General features: G+C 41.6%; 2 protein-coding genes across 2 annotated transcripts in view; both read left to right on the forward strand.

The window, feature by feature from the left end:
• The first annotated feature begins 4,756 nt into the window (after positions 1 to 4,756).
• The window catches only part of LOC126007121 (monocyte to macrophage differentiation factor), a 225,214-nt gene continuing 215,338 nt past the window's right edge, over positions 4,757 to 14,632 (forward strand). The window contains exon 1 of the mRNA XM_049772608.1: positions 4,757 to 5,576. Within this exon, the coding sequence (XP_049628565.1) occupies positions 4,850 to 5,566 (717 nt within the window). The 5' untranslated portion in view covers positions 4,757 to 4,849 and the 3' untranslated portion in view covers positions 5,567 to 5,576. The remainder of the gene's footprint in view (positions 5,577 to 14,632) is intronic.
• Positions 11,540 to 11,940, forward strand: LOC126007705 (copper transport protein ATOX1-like). The gene has a single exon (XM_049772765.1). It carries the CDS (start codon positions 11,562 to 11,564, stop codon positions 11,766 to 11,768), a length of 207 nt encoding a protein of 68 aa, XP_049628722.1. The 5' UTR covers positions 11,540 to 11,561; the 3' UTR covers positions 11,769 to 11,940.

The raw sequence follows: 14,632 nt of genomic DNA on the forward strand, positions 1-14,632 counted from the left end.
ATGCAAAAAAGGAAAAAAAGATACTGTGACAAGGTTCTATTGGGGCACCAGGGGATTATGGCTAGGTTGTAGTATATAGCCCATACTCTATTATTTCTGATACATAGGTATAATAACAATATTGTTCCCCAAGAAATACATATAAAGAAATATACATATCCCCCTTTGTCTGCTGAACAAGTCCAAGGCAACAACAATGTTGCCCAAGGAATACACATAAAGAAATACAGATGTCCTCCTCCACCAGTGTGTTGTGATCAAGTACAAGGTAGACAGAATCTGGGTGAATACTTCAGCTAATGAGGTAATATGTTGGTTGAGAGGAGGAAATAGAAGTGTCCTGCATGGGACCTGAGAGATAGCATAGCAGTAGAGTGTTTGCTTTGCATGTTGCCAACTCAGGACAGATGGTGGTTCAATTCCCTGTATCTCATATGGTTTCCAGAGCCTGCCAGGAGTGATTTCTGAGCACAGAGCCAGGAGTAACCCCTGAGCACCACCAGGTGTGGCCCAAAAAAACAGAAGAGAAAAAAGTGTCCTGCAGCTGCTGGGCAGACATAGACTGAGATCATTCCTTGAGCCAGACCTACTTGTAAAGCCAATGAAAGTGGTCATACTAGTCGTGAGTGGCAGTCCACTGCCACAGCATGCAGCACAGATGTCTCCATTTTAGGGGAAGCACTCACCAGATGTGTTTATTGGCTTTCCTGGTGCAATGAGCTGAAATTCCCCCAAGAAATATTTTGACCAGCAGGCCCATTGGTGGAATCAATCATACCCCTACATGGATCACTGGCTATATTTCTGTTATATATATATATATATATATATATATATATATATATATATATATATATATGACATATATGTCATATATATGACATATATGACATATATATATGACATATATATGACATGGCGGTGACATTATATCTCTTTTCTTATCATTTGACTTTGTCTCCCTTGCAAAACTACAGACCGAAATTCGGCCTCAGTCAATATGTAGTCAGAGAAATTTTTCAGTACCAACAGCTACTAAAGTTCCCCACTGGCTAAGTATATTTGCAACTCAAAGACAGTCCAGCCAGCTAGTTACCTGCAACTTGTTTTTCTGTTTTCAGCTTTTAGGTAGTAAACAAACAGCTCCTATATCTCTTGCATTTTACTATTCCAGCAGGCTGCAAAATTGTAGCAAAACCAGTTTTTCTTTCTTTGTTATAAGAAGTTTCTTGCTAAACCAGAACACCCCCTCATGTCACTTAGGAGAAGCACACACCAGATATGTTTATTGGCTTTCCTGGTGCAGTGAGTTGAAATTCCCTCAAGAAATATTTTGACCAGCAGGCCCATTGGTGGAATCAATCATACCCCTACGTGGATCACTGGCTATATTTCTGTTATACATATATATATTCTTTTCACCTGTATTGCTAGTTTTTTTTTTAATTTTTTTTATTTTTAATTATGAGAACAAAGATGCAAAGAGGACAAGGTAAAGTTACAGTGGAAGGACAATCACCCATAACATAATTCTCAGAAGTCCCCTTGCTTATATCTTAACTTTGAACTTTCAGTCAAAGAACATTAAGATAAATAAAACAAAATCCATGTACAATTATTTTGTCCCTCAAGTCCCCAGATTGTAACACATTATAATATTTCTTAACAGCACACAAGGCAATCTAAAGCCATAAAACTTATGTAACTCCTTAAACACTAGAGGCATATAGTATTTTTTACATTTCCATGTACATGCATATTAGCTTAAGTTAACCTCAAATTTTAAGTGGGTTTTTTTTTAAGAATTAGAATCAAAGAAGCACAGTAAAAACGGTGTTTGAGTGGCAATTGTTGTTTGCATATGCCAACAAAATATGAGGGGCATGGAAAGGAATAACCTTGGCCTAAATACAAAGAGACCCTACCCCTGAAGTTTTCTGGCATAAGACCAATTCTAGGCTCCAGGCAAGCTAGATCGTCCAATCCAAGACATTGTCTGTAGTGCCAACACACTTTTATTTTTCACACAGTCTCTGTTGTTGGTATCATGTTTCTGTATTAAAGATCCTGGAATCTGCATATCCTACATTGAAGTCAGGATGTGGAGCATCCTCTCATTTCACCTCACCATTAAAGGGCAATGCAGGGAGCCCTGTCCTGTAAGCAGGTCATTGTTGTTGTTGTTGTTAAGTCTTCTCAGTGTTAAGGGAAGTCTCTTTTGAGCAGGTCGATGTCTGAGCAGTGGTAGGGTCTTCTGTGGTAGAGGATTGCTTCCAGGTGATATTACAGACAAACCTAGATGTTTCGTGGATAGCTTCCCTGGTTCAGGGATGAATGGATAATGCTTTTTTTCTGAAGCCTGTGCCAGGTCGTTATGTCAATGTTCAGGATGTAAGGTCCCTTTGCACTAAAGATTTGTGTGTTCCAATCTCTATTAGATAGGATCTTATTTGTATGTATAGTATTTTCCCATTTTAAAGTGCCTATGCAAAAAAAGGAGCAATGCCACGTGGTGTTATTGGCGCATATGGGGGCCATAAGAACAAGTCCAACAATCCCCATGACATGGTTCAATCATAAGCATTAAACTGGGGGACTCTTTCACCAAAATTCCTTGTTGAACAGCTCATAAAGAGAAGATAAAAAGTGGTTAGAATCGTCACTGTATAAGAGAACATTTAGTAAGACTTATAGCTGCCAGAGAAAAAACACAAAATATTCGAAAGAAATATGTGTCCATTTTATGTCTCTTGAAACAGTTTGGGGTTGTTACACACAATGCACGGCTTTGGTCTGTGATTAGGATTGTGCAGTACTGAAGTTAAAAAGAGTAATGTGGGGGCCCGGAGAGATAGCAAGTGGTGTTTGCCTTGCAAGCAGCCGATCCAGGACCAAAGGTGGTTGGTTCAAATCCCAGTGTTCCATATGGTCCCCCGTGCCTGCCAGGAGCTATTTCTGAGCAGACAGCCAGGAGTAACCCCTGAGCACCGCCGAGTGTGACCCAAAAAAAAAAAAAAAGAGTAATGTGGGTTAGTGATGTTTGGGGGGGGGGTGAGAGAGATAAGGAGTAAAAATGAGCTTTGTAGGGGTGTGGGAAAGGGCAGAATACAAAATGGACATTCTGGATATGCAAAACAACATAAGGATAAGAAATACTCTTAATACACGCAGTGCATGCGGGGGGCTAGTGCCCCCACGCAGTTCTGTTGTTTGTGGATGCATAGGGAGGAATTTCTCTCCCCCCTCCCGCCAGGGCCCGATTAACCAGGCGTGGCCCTGAAGACCCGCGTGGTGTGGGGGATCTCAGTCCCCTGGACTAAGTGGTCAGCCCAGGGGGCCTATGGCTAGCTGTCCTGCCCAGAACCCCCAATATACCAAAGACACCCAGAAGTCCTGGCATGTGGAGTCTTCTGAGCCCACCCCTGCCTCTGTCTAGTTTTTTGATATGTATATTCTAGAGCCTGTTATCATTATCTTCCTTCTCCTAAGATTCTTTGCCCTTTGTTTTCACAGAAATACCTTGCATACCAGAGTTGTGTTTAAATGCCATCAGTTGAAAAGTAAATTTGTCTCACATCTGTTGCAGATGCAGGTCCCCATACAATGTATTTTGTGTGGTCTCATTATTTCATATTTCATATTCGTCCATTTGGTGCTCCTGCTTTCTTTTGTGAAGGAATTTTCGTCTCCACTAGAAGATGCTGAGACGCAAGACGCCTGCAGCAGTCCACAGTGACACAGGTTGAAAGAGTGTGGAGGGGGGAGGTAAAGTGCAACACAGACATTAGTTATAATACAGACAGACATAAGAATTGACTGGTCACCACACATGCACAATGTACACAGATAGAGTTGATTAATTAAACTGCTACAGTTGTATTATGACCCAGTTAGGGTGATAAGGATGAAACTGATGTGGGGAGGCCAGAGAGATAGCATAGTGGTAGGGCTTCCCGACCCAGGACGGACAGTGGTTTGATTCCTGGCATCCCATATAGTCCCCCAAGCCTGCCGGGAGCAATTTCTGAGCAAAGAGCCAGGAGCACCACTGGGCTGGCCCCCAAACAAAAACGAAACTGTGTGGGGCTGAGAAATGAAAGGTCAATTTTCAGGGTTAAATTAACCCTGTTGGCCAATAGAAATTTTGTCCCGTGTTTCCCAAATTCACACACCTGATTTTACATTAAAATGGGTCAAAGCACTTCAAATAATATAAACCTGGCAACCATGGTAGTGAAGAAATTTTAATTCAGTTACTGTAAATTCTAATTCCTATAAAATCACTGCTAATGATGGAAAGCTAGAGTAGTCTGTAAAAGCATCATAGGTTAAATTGTGTATACATCAATCTCAAACCACCTTGCTTTTGTCATATACAACATCTTTGTCATATACAATCAAAAAAACTTTTTACATAAACTTTGCTGAACATAAATATGGAAAATTTCTGTGGATATACATAACTTGAAAACAGCCAAACAGTCTTACACCATGCGCTGTAAGACAGATCTAGAGCATTTAAATTACTTTTCCAGGAACTGCTCTGAACAAAATCATTAGAACACTTCTGCAGATATACATAATTTGAAAATAGCCAAACATTCTTATACCAAGCAGGCCAAAATTGTGCTCTTCTTAAATGAAAAATATTAAATCATTTATATAGATAAACAAGTTGCCTTTGGATATACACAATCAAGTATCATTGCATTTGAAAATCATACATAAACCATTAAGAATCTAACAATAGGGAGCAGCTCCAGCCCATGCGGGCCGCGCGCCCGGCCGCTGGCGCTGAGGTCTCGGAGCTCTGCTGGGCCCCCGAGGAGGAGCCTCCGGAGGATCATCAATGCGGTTCAAGAATCGATTCCAGCGGTTTATGAACCACCGGGCCCCAGCCAATGGCCGCTATAAACCAACTTGTTATGAACATGCTGCTAATTGTTACACACATGCATTCCTCATTGTTCCGGCCTTTGTGGGCAGCGCCCTCCTCCATCGGCTGTCTGACGACTGCTGGGAGAAGATAACGGCATGGATTTATGGCATGGGCCTCTGTGCCCTCTTCATCGTCTCCACAGTATTTCACATTATATCATGGAAAAAGAGCCACCTCAGAACAATGGAGCATTGTTTTCACATGTGCGACAGAATGGTTATCTATTTCTTCATTGCTGCTTCTTATGCTCCATGGTTAAATCTCCGTGAACTTGGACCCCTGGCATCTCATATGCGTTGGTTTATCTGGCTCATGGCAGCTGGAGGAACCATTTATGTATTTCTCTACCATGAAAAGTATAAGGTGGTTGAGCTCTTTTTCTATCTCACAATGGGATTTTCACCAGCGTTGGTGGTGACATCAATGAATAACACCGATGGACTTTACGAACTTGCCTTTGGGGGCTTAATTTATTGCGTGGGAGTTGTGTTCTTCAAGAGTGATGGCATCATTCCATTTGCCCATGCCATCTGGCACCTGTTTGTGGCCACGGCAGCTGCAGTGCATTACTATGCCATTTGGAAATATCTTTACCGAAGTCCTACAGATTTTATGCGACATTTATGACCAATCTGTACTAGGTCTCCAAACCAGTATTATTTTAATTATGGCACTTGGGAATGGGGTAAGAGCTGAAAATTGCACAGAGGGGGGAAAAAAAAAAGAAGACACTGCACTGACTTTATCTTTATATCTTTTGACTATATTTACTGTGAAAGTTATAAAAGCTGTGTTTTGGAATTCTCCCTCTCACAGCAGATAAATAAGATAGTGAATTAATTCTTCATTCCATTCCACTATCATGAAGGACTCTGCGTAGACTTGGCCAACTGATGTTTACAAAGCCGAATTTTGTATTTTTATTTTACAGGTTTTACTACATGGTTTTTCTAAATTACTGGGTCAGGTTGTCAAAGTCAGTGCAACTACAAGCTTCCTTTTTAAGAGAAATCATTTCTATCACTTTCCCATCAGCTATGTAAAGAATCATGGACAGAACTTACACTACCTTTACCATGTTTCATCTTGGCATAACATGGTTATTTTTTAAAGAGAAACTTTAGTTTTTGTAAATTTTAAAAAACAATTTCATTGAACCACATCTCCATGGTTCTTCATTCATGTGAATTTTTGCAGAAAATTTTCAACATTCCACAAACAAACATTATACCTCTTCTCGATCGTTTTATTAAGCATGGAGAGAAATTGCCAATTTTTAAAAACTACCGTTTTCCGAACTTTTCTGCCAACCTCTGACTCTGAATTCTGTGCTGCTTTGGGCCATATATACTTGATCGAGTTTGGTTTACCAGTGATGGAAAAGTATTTTGATATCATACACTTTTTCAGAAGATTCAATCTTTTCTCTATGCCTTTGCCATGTTCTCTTCAAGGTGTTCTTTCCCCAGTGGATGAGTGTTCATGTCTGTATTATGATAGTATTGTGGATTTGGCCATCCACTGAAAGCTCCAGCTAAGTGGTCTTGCCTGTTCGGTGCCTGACAGTTAAGTTATTGTCACTTAGCTTTATATCATCCATATGATGTTCATATTAAATTGTGGAATTTGATGCATAAATTCACATTTCTGCCTTTCTCCTGCATCTCCTGATAGGCTTTTTTTTTTCTTTTTCCTAGAAAAAGGTTTAAAACATTGATTGTTTTAATAGAAACTCACTTGTCTGTAGTCTACAATATAATATTGGCTCAGTGAAGTGATGATTAATATATATTTGTTTTTCCTCAATGTCTTATATTAAGATTAATGTATTAATTGCTTTGTTAATTAATCTCCTGTTGGTGATTTAATAAATGAAATACTTAGGTTTTCGATTGGATGTAGAAATCGCCTGTTTTCTAGAAATGGGTCTGAGCGTTGGAATTGTTGGCTTGACAATCCATTTGACTTTTACTGTAATTTTGTACCGATAATGGCTTTAAAAATGAGTGTGTGTGCCCATGTACGCACATGCACTTGTGTGTACCTGTGTGTGTGTGTGTGTTTAGAACTCTGATGAACTTGGTGATTTATCAGAGAGTGAAGAATTGAAGAACTAGCATTTGCTAGTGACCTTTTAAACTGTAAGGTGTACCCAGTTAAAACACCAACCAGATCACCCCTGTCTGCATGGCTCTGAACATCTAGACACTTGTTTTATTGTGGATATTTTACTTTAATATATTAACTTGTGTGGATTCATTTAAAGTCTGCTCAAAGTAACACTGTCAAAACCACTAAAATGTAATGTGTCGTTAGATGAATAAAATTATTACTTGGAAAAAAAAAAAAGAATCTAACAATATCATGCATTCCCCCCCACTGGGCAAGCTAATCAACAACGTGGTCTGAAAAAAGCTATTTATAGTAATTGGCAACATATAAACCACTAGAGTGAGATATAAATTGTCTGTTTGCAATGGGGCATAGAGCAAAAGAGAGTTGTAAATGGTAAAGCACAGTTTAACCAGCAGTATAGTGACTGATGCAAATAGGATCAAGAGAGTAACCTAGAGAGAAGTTAAAAAATTGAAGCATCAAGGAGCTGTAAGATTAGAACATTATTATTTAGAGGTGACCCAGTTACAGGAGGTTCTGAAAGCAATTTCTCCTTTTTTTTTTTTTTTTTTTTTTTGGTTTTTGGGCCACACCCGGCATTGCTCAGGGGTTACTCCTGGCTGTCTGCTCAGAAATAGCTCCTGGCAGGCATGGGGGACCATATGGGACACCGGGATTCGAACCAACCACCTTTGGTCCTGGATCGGCTGCTTGCAAGGCAAACGCCGCTGGGCTATCTCTCCAGGCCCACAATTTCTCCTTTTATGGTTAGTTTCCTCATGTGGCTGCATGATGTATTGAAAGAGCTAGAGGCCTTTCTGAGTCTTGGTGAATTCAACTTTTGATGAGGCATAATGGGACTCAGAGTTTCTCGGTGGGGCTGCCATCTGTAAAAATATAAGCACAGCTTTTTTCTCAAATGATGAGGTTACCCACTATCTGTTTTTTGTTAACTTTCACCCAGATAGATGAACTAACTGTTTTCTGAGCTTGTGCACCTTCTTGAAAGTGTCATTTGGCAGCTGTATGGGGCTCTTCTTGGAGTAGATTTATGAAATTTAAAGAAAATAATGTCAAGGATAAGAAGTATGGGGCCAGAGCAGTGACACTAGAGATAGGCATCTGCCTTGCGAGCGCTAGCCTAGGACAGACTGCGGTTCGACTCCCTGGCATCTCATATAGTCCTCCCAAGCCAGGAGCGATTTCTGAGCTCATAGCCAGGAGTAACTCCTGAGAGTCAATGGGTGGGGCCCAAAAAACAAAATACAACAAAAAAGTAAAGCAGTGGCATACTTCCTTTTTTGTATTTCAATAATTGAGTCTTGAGGGTCCTGTGAACATGTTCAATGATGGCTTAACCCTGAGGATTATAGGGGATACCAGTGGCATGTTTGATTTGACATACATTACAGAATGAAAAGTTTTACTAGTATGGAGTTGGGACATTATCAGTTTTGATGGTATAGGGAACACCCATGACAGAAAAACATTGCAACAAAAAAATGACTCTTTCAGAAGTCATCAGGACAGCCCATATAAAATGAGAATAAATATCAATGACTACATGAAGAAAAGGGTTATTTGGAAAAATGTTAACATGTGTAATATCCATTTGCCAAATACATATGTTTGCAGACATGGGGGGGGGGGAGTCCAGACAGGAAAAGCATGGTAACCATAGTTGTGGTCAGGGAGGTTCAACAATCCAGCCTTTCATTGAGGATGAGCCAGCAATGTAATACACCAGGGCATTGGGTCTGGAGGAGTAGTGGAAAAGATTACAAAGAGTATTCTTCCTGGAAAAAAAACAAAAACAAGCTTTCTCAGCTGGGAAATAGAAAGGAATTACTCCTGAGAAATCAGCTAAAGCTCTTTGAAGAACATTGCTGAGGGGCAGAATGGAGTCAATTTCTTTCTTCAATACGAATAGGACAATGGCATGAGGGTCATGCCCAGTAGAGAAGGGCAGCAATTAACTCCAATTATGACATAAGGTGCTCAAGGTTGTTGTGTAAATAAAGCCATTCTAATGCGTCAGAGCAAAAACCATACTTTTCCTTCCAAAACAAACCAGGAAAGATAGGACTTCTGATCCATAAGGTGTCTGAATTTCAATGGTTAATTACCTTGGTCTATCCAGGGCAGAGTTCCCTTCAAGGGTGAGGAACAAGTTACTGGGCTCAGAGTTGGGAGTACTGAGGGAGGAGTGGATCCAATTAATGTCTCCCAGCAATAAGTTATTAAGAGTTTTGAGATTGGAGCCGGAGAGATAGTGAAGCGGTAGGGCGTTTGCCTTAGATGCTGAAGGTGGTTCGAATCCTGGCATCCCATATGGTTCCCCGAGCCTGCCAGGAGCGATTTCTGAGCATAGAGTCAGGAGTAACCTCTGAGCACTGCCGGATGTGACCCAAAAACCAAAAAAAAAAAAGAGTTTTGAGATCTTTGGGCTGGAATGATAGCACAGCTGTAGGGCATTTGCCTTGCACACAGCTAATCCAAGACATTGATGGTTCAAATCCCGGCATCCCATATAGTCCCCCATGCCTGCCAGGAGTGATTTCTGAGCAAAGTCAGGAGTAACCCCTGAGCTCCACTGGGTGTGACCCAAAAACAAACAAAAAGAGTTTTGAGGTCCTTCTAGTACATAGAAATGTTCTGAGGGTGTACAGTAGTGTGCTCAAGAATATAACCCAAATATTCATATGGGACAGCATCTGAATTGTCACTGTGTCGACCTGTAAATCAGATACTGGAAAACATGCCATCACATCCTCATATAACCTCTGAAGCTCCCTGTCATTAGAACATACAAATAAGATAATATCCATTTAGTGAATAATATAAGCACAAGGAAATCTTTCATAAGAAGGGCGGAAAACCATATCAACAAAACATTGACACATGGTAGGTGAATTGGTCGTTCCATGGAGTAGGACAGACCACTGAAATCTTTGCATATGAACTTTGTTATTAAATAAGGGAATGAAAAATGCAAAGCATTTATGGACAGAAATAGTCCCTGAGAACTACTGGGTATAACCCAAATAAATACCTTTTAGATTACACCTTATTTTAACCAAAACAAAGACCATCTTGCCCCCTCCTTCACCTACCCACTTTTTACATATAAAAGGCCTATCTAGACTGGAGCTTAAGATAGGTCTTTTATTTGTCACTCCTTCCCCCACCAGCTGTGGATTGAGTTGGAATAAAGGAAAGTCAATTTGGCTGGCTGTGGCCACCCTGTCTCCATTCATATCATATGAGTGTCTTAGTTTATTATTTTCTATGGTGACCCTGCTCTAGTTCCATTCTCTTGGGGTTGGATTACAGTAAGTTGGAGCCTTAATTCTGGCACCCAAAAAGGGACCTGAGAACAGAAACTCCAACACAGAACAAAACCAGTGAGTGGATGACAAAACCCTCTGGAGGATCATTGCCATGATGACCCCTTTTCTGAACTGCTTCATGTTACTCTGGTGCATTAACCTGCATTTCTCCAGACATGCTCTCTAGAGATTCTACTGCACACATACCCTAAAAAGGGAGAGGTGCCTTCTCAGTAGTGATGCATTCTTGATCTAAAGGCCTTCCCAAAGCTAATAATTTATTGTTCACTACTAAGGAGAGACCCTTAATCTACCAAGTCCAGTACATCAGATAAGGAATGTAGTGTACCTGAGACCCACCCATTTCTGGGAGGGGTCTTGGGAACTGAATATTAGGTGTAACCTTACCTGCAAGCCTGAAAGTAATTCGGAGACAGAGATCCTTAGATGAGATGCTCACAAGGCTGCGTAGCAGGTGAGAAGACACACATTTTCCATTCCAGTCCAGTTTGAGCAGAAGAAAGCCCATTTTTTTTGGGGGGGGGGGCACATTTGGCAATGGTCAGAGCTACTCCTGGCTCTGAACTCAGGCAGAGCTTGGAGGAATCATATGAATACTGGGGATCAAACCTAGGTTGACCACATGCAAGCAAGTGCCCTATCCACTGTATTATCTCTCTAGCCCCTCTTTTTTTTTTCTTTTTTCTTTTTGTTTGATTTTGGGTCACACCTGGTAGCGTTCAGGGGTTACTCCTGGCAGGTACAGGGGACCATGTGGGATGTCGGTATTCAAACCTCCGTTTGTCCTGGATCGGCTGCGTGCAAGAAAAACACTCTACCTCTGTGCTATCTCTCCAGCCCCTCTTTATGTATGTTTGTGAAGCAAAAAATAATTTTCTAGGGGGCCGGAGAGTTAGCACAAGCGATAGGGCATTTACCTTGCATGCACTGACCTAGGAAGGACCACGGTTCAATCTCCCGGTGTCTCAGATAGTTCCTCAAGCCAGGAGCGATTTCTGAGCACATATCTAGGAGTAACCCCTGAGTGTCACCGGGTGTGGCCCAAAAACAAACAAACAAAAAAAAAAACAAATTTTTTTCTAGGAGCCAGAGAAAACAAAACAACAACAACAACAACAAAGACTGGTCTCCAGAGCTCGAAGCTCAAAGTCGCCGTCATGCCGAGACACAAGTTCTCTGTGGACATGGCCTGTGAGGGCTGCTCTAATGCTGTCACGCATGTGCTCAACAAGCGGGGAGGGGTGCAGTTTGACATAGACCTGCCCAACAAAAAGGTGAGCATTGACTCAGAGCACGATGTGGACAAGCTGCTGGAGACGCTGGGCAAGACCGGCAAAGCTGTATCCTACCTGGGGCCCAAGTAGGGTCTGGCTTGTGCAAGATGGACCCCTTCGACCCCGCAGGCAGGTCCCCAGTCTATGCCCACCCTCCTGCCAGTCCTCTGGACCTAGGGACCAGAAGACACTCTTCTTTCAGAGACGCACCCCACATCCCCCTGGGCCCCCAACAGTAAAGTTCAACAACCCTGCCCGGAAATCATTATTTAAAAAAAAAAAGAGAGAGTGACTGGTCTACCACTTTAGGTGTAAGTGTGAGTCCTGCAAGACAGGTCAAGGTCCTCATGTAGAAGGTCAAAGATGGGGCCATAACAATAGTATAGCAGGTAGGGCATTTGCCTTGCATGCAGTCAACCCAAGCTCAATCCTTAATATCCCATATGTTTCCCTGAGCACCATCAGGAGTAAAGTGTACAGGCTGTGGCCTCAAAATAAAACAAAAGAGTTGAAGAATGCTGATTGCAAGGTACTTTGTCGGGGTTGGAGAGATAGCACAGCGGCGTTTGCCTTGCAAGCAGCCGACCCAGAACCTAAGGTGGTTGATTCGAGTCCCGGAGTCCCATATGGTCCCCCGTGCCTGCCAGGAGCTATTTCTGAGCATATAGCAGGAATAACCCCTGAGCACCGCCAGGTGTGGCCCAAAAACAAAAACAAAAAAAGAAAGGTACTTTGTCATTGGCCTTAAAGTAGCCCCAAAGTATGAAGGCTGGAGCTGCTTTGAGGATGCAGGTACTGAGGCTTCATATGACTAACTGGCACCAGCATCACCTAAAGAAGTCTGTACTCCTCCAGGAGAGAAGCTTTAGTAGAAACAAGTAGCTGTGATAAGACCATGAAGAGAAGATCTCCCAGATTTCCAAGCTTTCTTGGCAACACCCTAGAACAAATTAACTTTGCAAAGGTGAACAGCATAGATCCCAATTCTGGAGTTACCCATATCTCAACTTTGAACATGTTCTTCTCTTCTTTTACTTTATGGGGAATGTTCTGCTCGCTTCCCTCTGAAGAACCTCCTGTTCTCTCTTGAACACATTCTCTCTTCTCTCTCTCCCTCTCTCTTTTTTCCCCTCTCTCTTTCTCTTCTTGCTCTTTCTTTCCCTTTCTCCCTGCTTCCGCACCCTTTTCATTGCCCCTTCCCTCCTCATGGTCTCTAAAAAAAACCAAAAACAAACTGTTCTCCTTTGACTTTTCAGTTCCTCCTGGAATTCTTTTCTGTGAGGATAGATAATGAACCCAAGAAACCAGGACAGAGATCAGAACTGACTTACCTTATACTACACAGAGCAAGTCCTCTGTCTAGTCTAAGGTTGGGGGTCCTTGAGAAATTGGTGGTGGAAATCAGCCCAGTGAGGCTGGTCTGACTCTAGTGTCCATGCCATGCAGGTGTACATAGTAAAACTAACCCTTTACGCATTTTCCAGGCAGACCAAGATGGGTTGAGCAAAAGGGGAGTAGTGCAGAGAGTACCATCTTCCTGGCTGCCACATCATTTGAGGGCATATTCAGGACACCTACTTCAAGATTAGTGGCGTCCAGGCAAAGTTTAAGATGACAAGAGGGACATTATTCCAAAAAAGAATATGAAAGAACTTTTTGAGGTGATATTCTCTACCATGGCTATAGTGATAGTTACATTTCTTAAAATTCAAGGAACTCTATACTCCAAAAGGGAGTGTTTTATTATTTCTAAATTGTATCTCACTTAAAAAAATGTTTTATATATATATATTATATGTAATGTATTTGGTTTTGGGGCCACACCCAGAAGTGCTCAGGACATAGTTCTGGCTTTATTCTCAGGGACTGAATCTGGGTCAGGTGTGTATAAGACAAACACATGTCTTATTTACTGTAACATTTATTTTAGTGTTAGTTTCCATGATTTCATTTAATCCTCAAAACAACTACGTATTTTTGTTTGTTTTTGCTTTTTTTTTTTTAAACAGAGGAAATAAATGAATATCAACAAGATCCAAGGCCTAGAAGTTATTTTGTTTTACTTTGGTTTGGTTTAGGGGTCACACTCTTGGTGCTCAAGGGACCAAGGATCCCTTTGATCCTTTTGTTGGGTGCCAAATCTTGGTCTCTCAGGACTCCAGTCCTTTGAGCTATCTTCCTGACTCTGAAAACTAAACTTTTTTGTTATTATTAGTTCCTTATGTCTACAGTTTTCTGCCTACAGGCACAAAAGATCTTTCCAGGCGTTCTAGCCAGGGTCTCAGCTTGCCTTAATACACTTTTTGGGCAATTCTCTCTTAGGATAAACCTGAATTTCCCCAAAGCTAAAATACCTGTATTGCGAGAGACAACAGATTCAAACTCTGAGCTTTTTCTTTGCAAGATGACTACCATCCTCCCACCCCTTCCAGGGGCCTCCAAGATAGTTTAGGGGATGTTCAATAGGCTAAGCACAAGGCCTAGGTTTGATCTTCTGAACACTGTGGGTGTGGCCCCTATATAAAATAATAAAAAACTTTAAAGCTCCCAGAAATTTCCAGAAGTCCCTTCTATAGCTGGATCCCCAGAAGATCAGTGACCCACTCTTCTCTAACTCCCTTCGTCAGATGATGATATTCTTATTATTCTAAACTATTTCTTTTAGGAGGAGTTTAGGGAGGAGGATTTAGGTCACACCTAGCAATATTGGGAATGACTTCTAGCTCTGTGTTTGGAGATTGCTCTCAGTGACATTTTGGGGGAGAGCATGTGGTTCTGGGGATCAAACCAGGGGCAGTTCATGCAAAGCAACCACCTTAGCCCTGTACTATCTTGTCCCCAAATGTTCTCTTATAATATTGTTGAGTTAAGAGCTATTGTACAGGGGTTAATAATTTTTTTTGCAGGGGCCGGAGAGATAGCAGTAGGGCGTTTGCCTTGCATGCAGATGGATG

The sequence above is a fragment of the Suncus etruscus genome, chromosome 1, assembly GCF_024139225.1.
Source record: "Suncus etruscus isolate mSunEtr1 chromosome 1, mSunEtr1.pri.cur, whole genome shotgun sequence".
In the NCBI taxonomy this organism is placed as follows: domain Eukaryota; kingdom Metazoa; phylum Chordata; class Mammalia; order Eulipotyphla; family Soricidae; genus Suncus; species Suncus etruscus.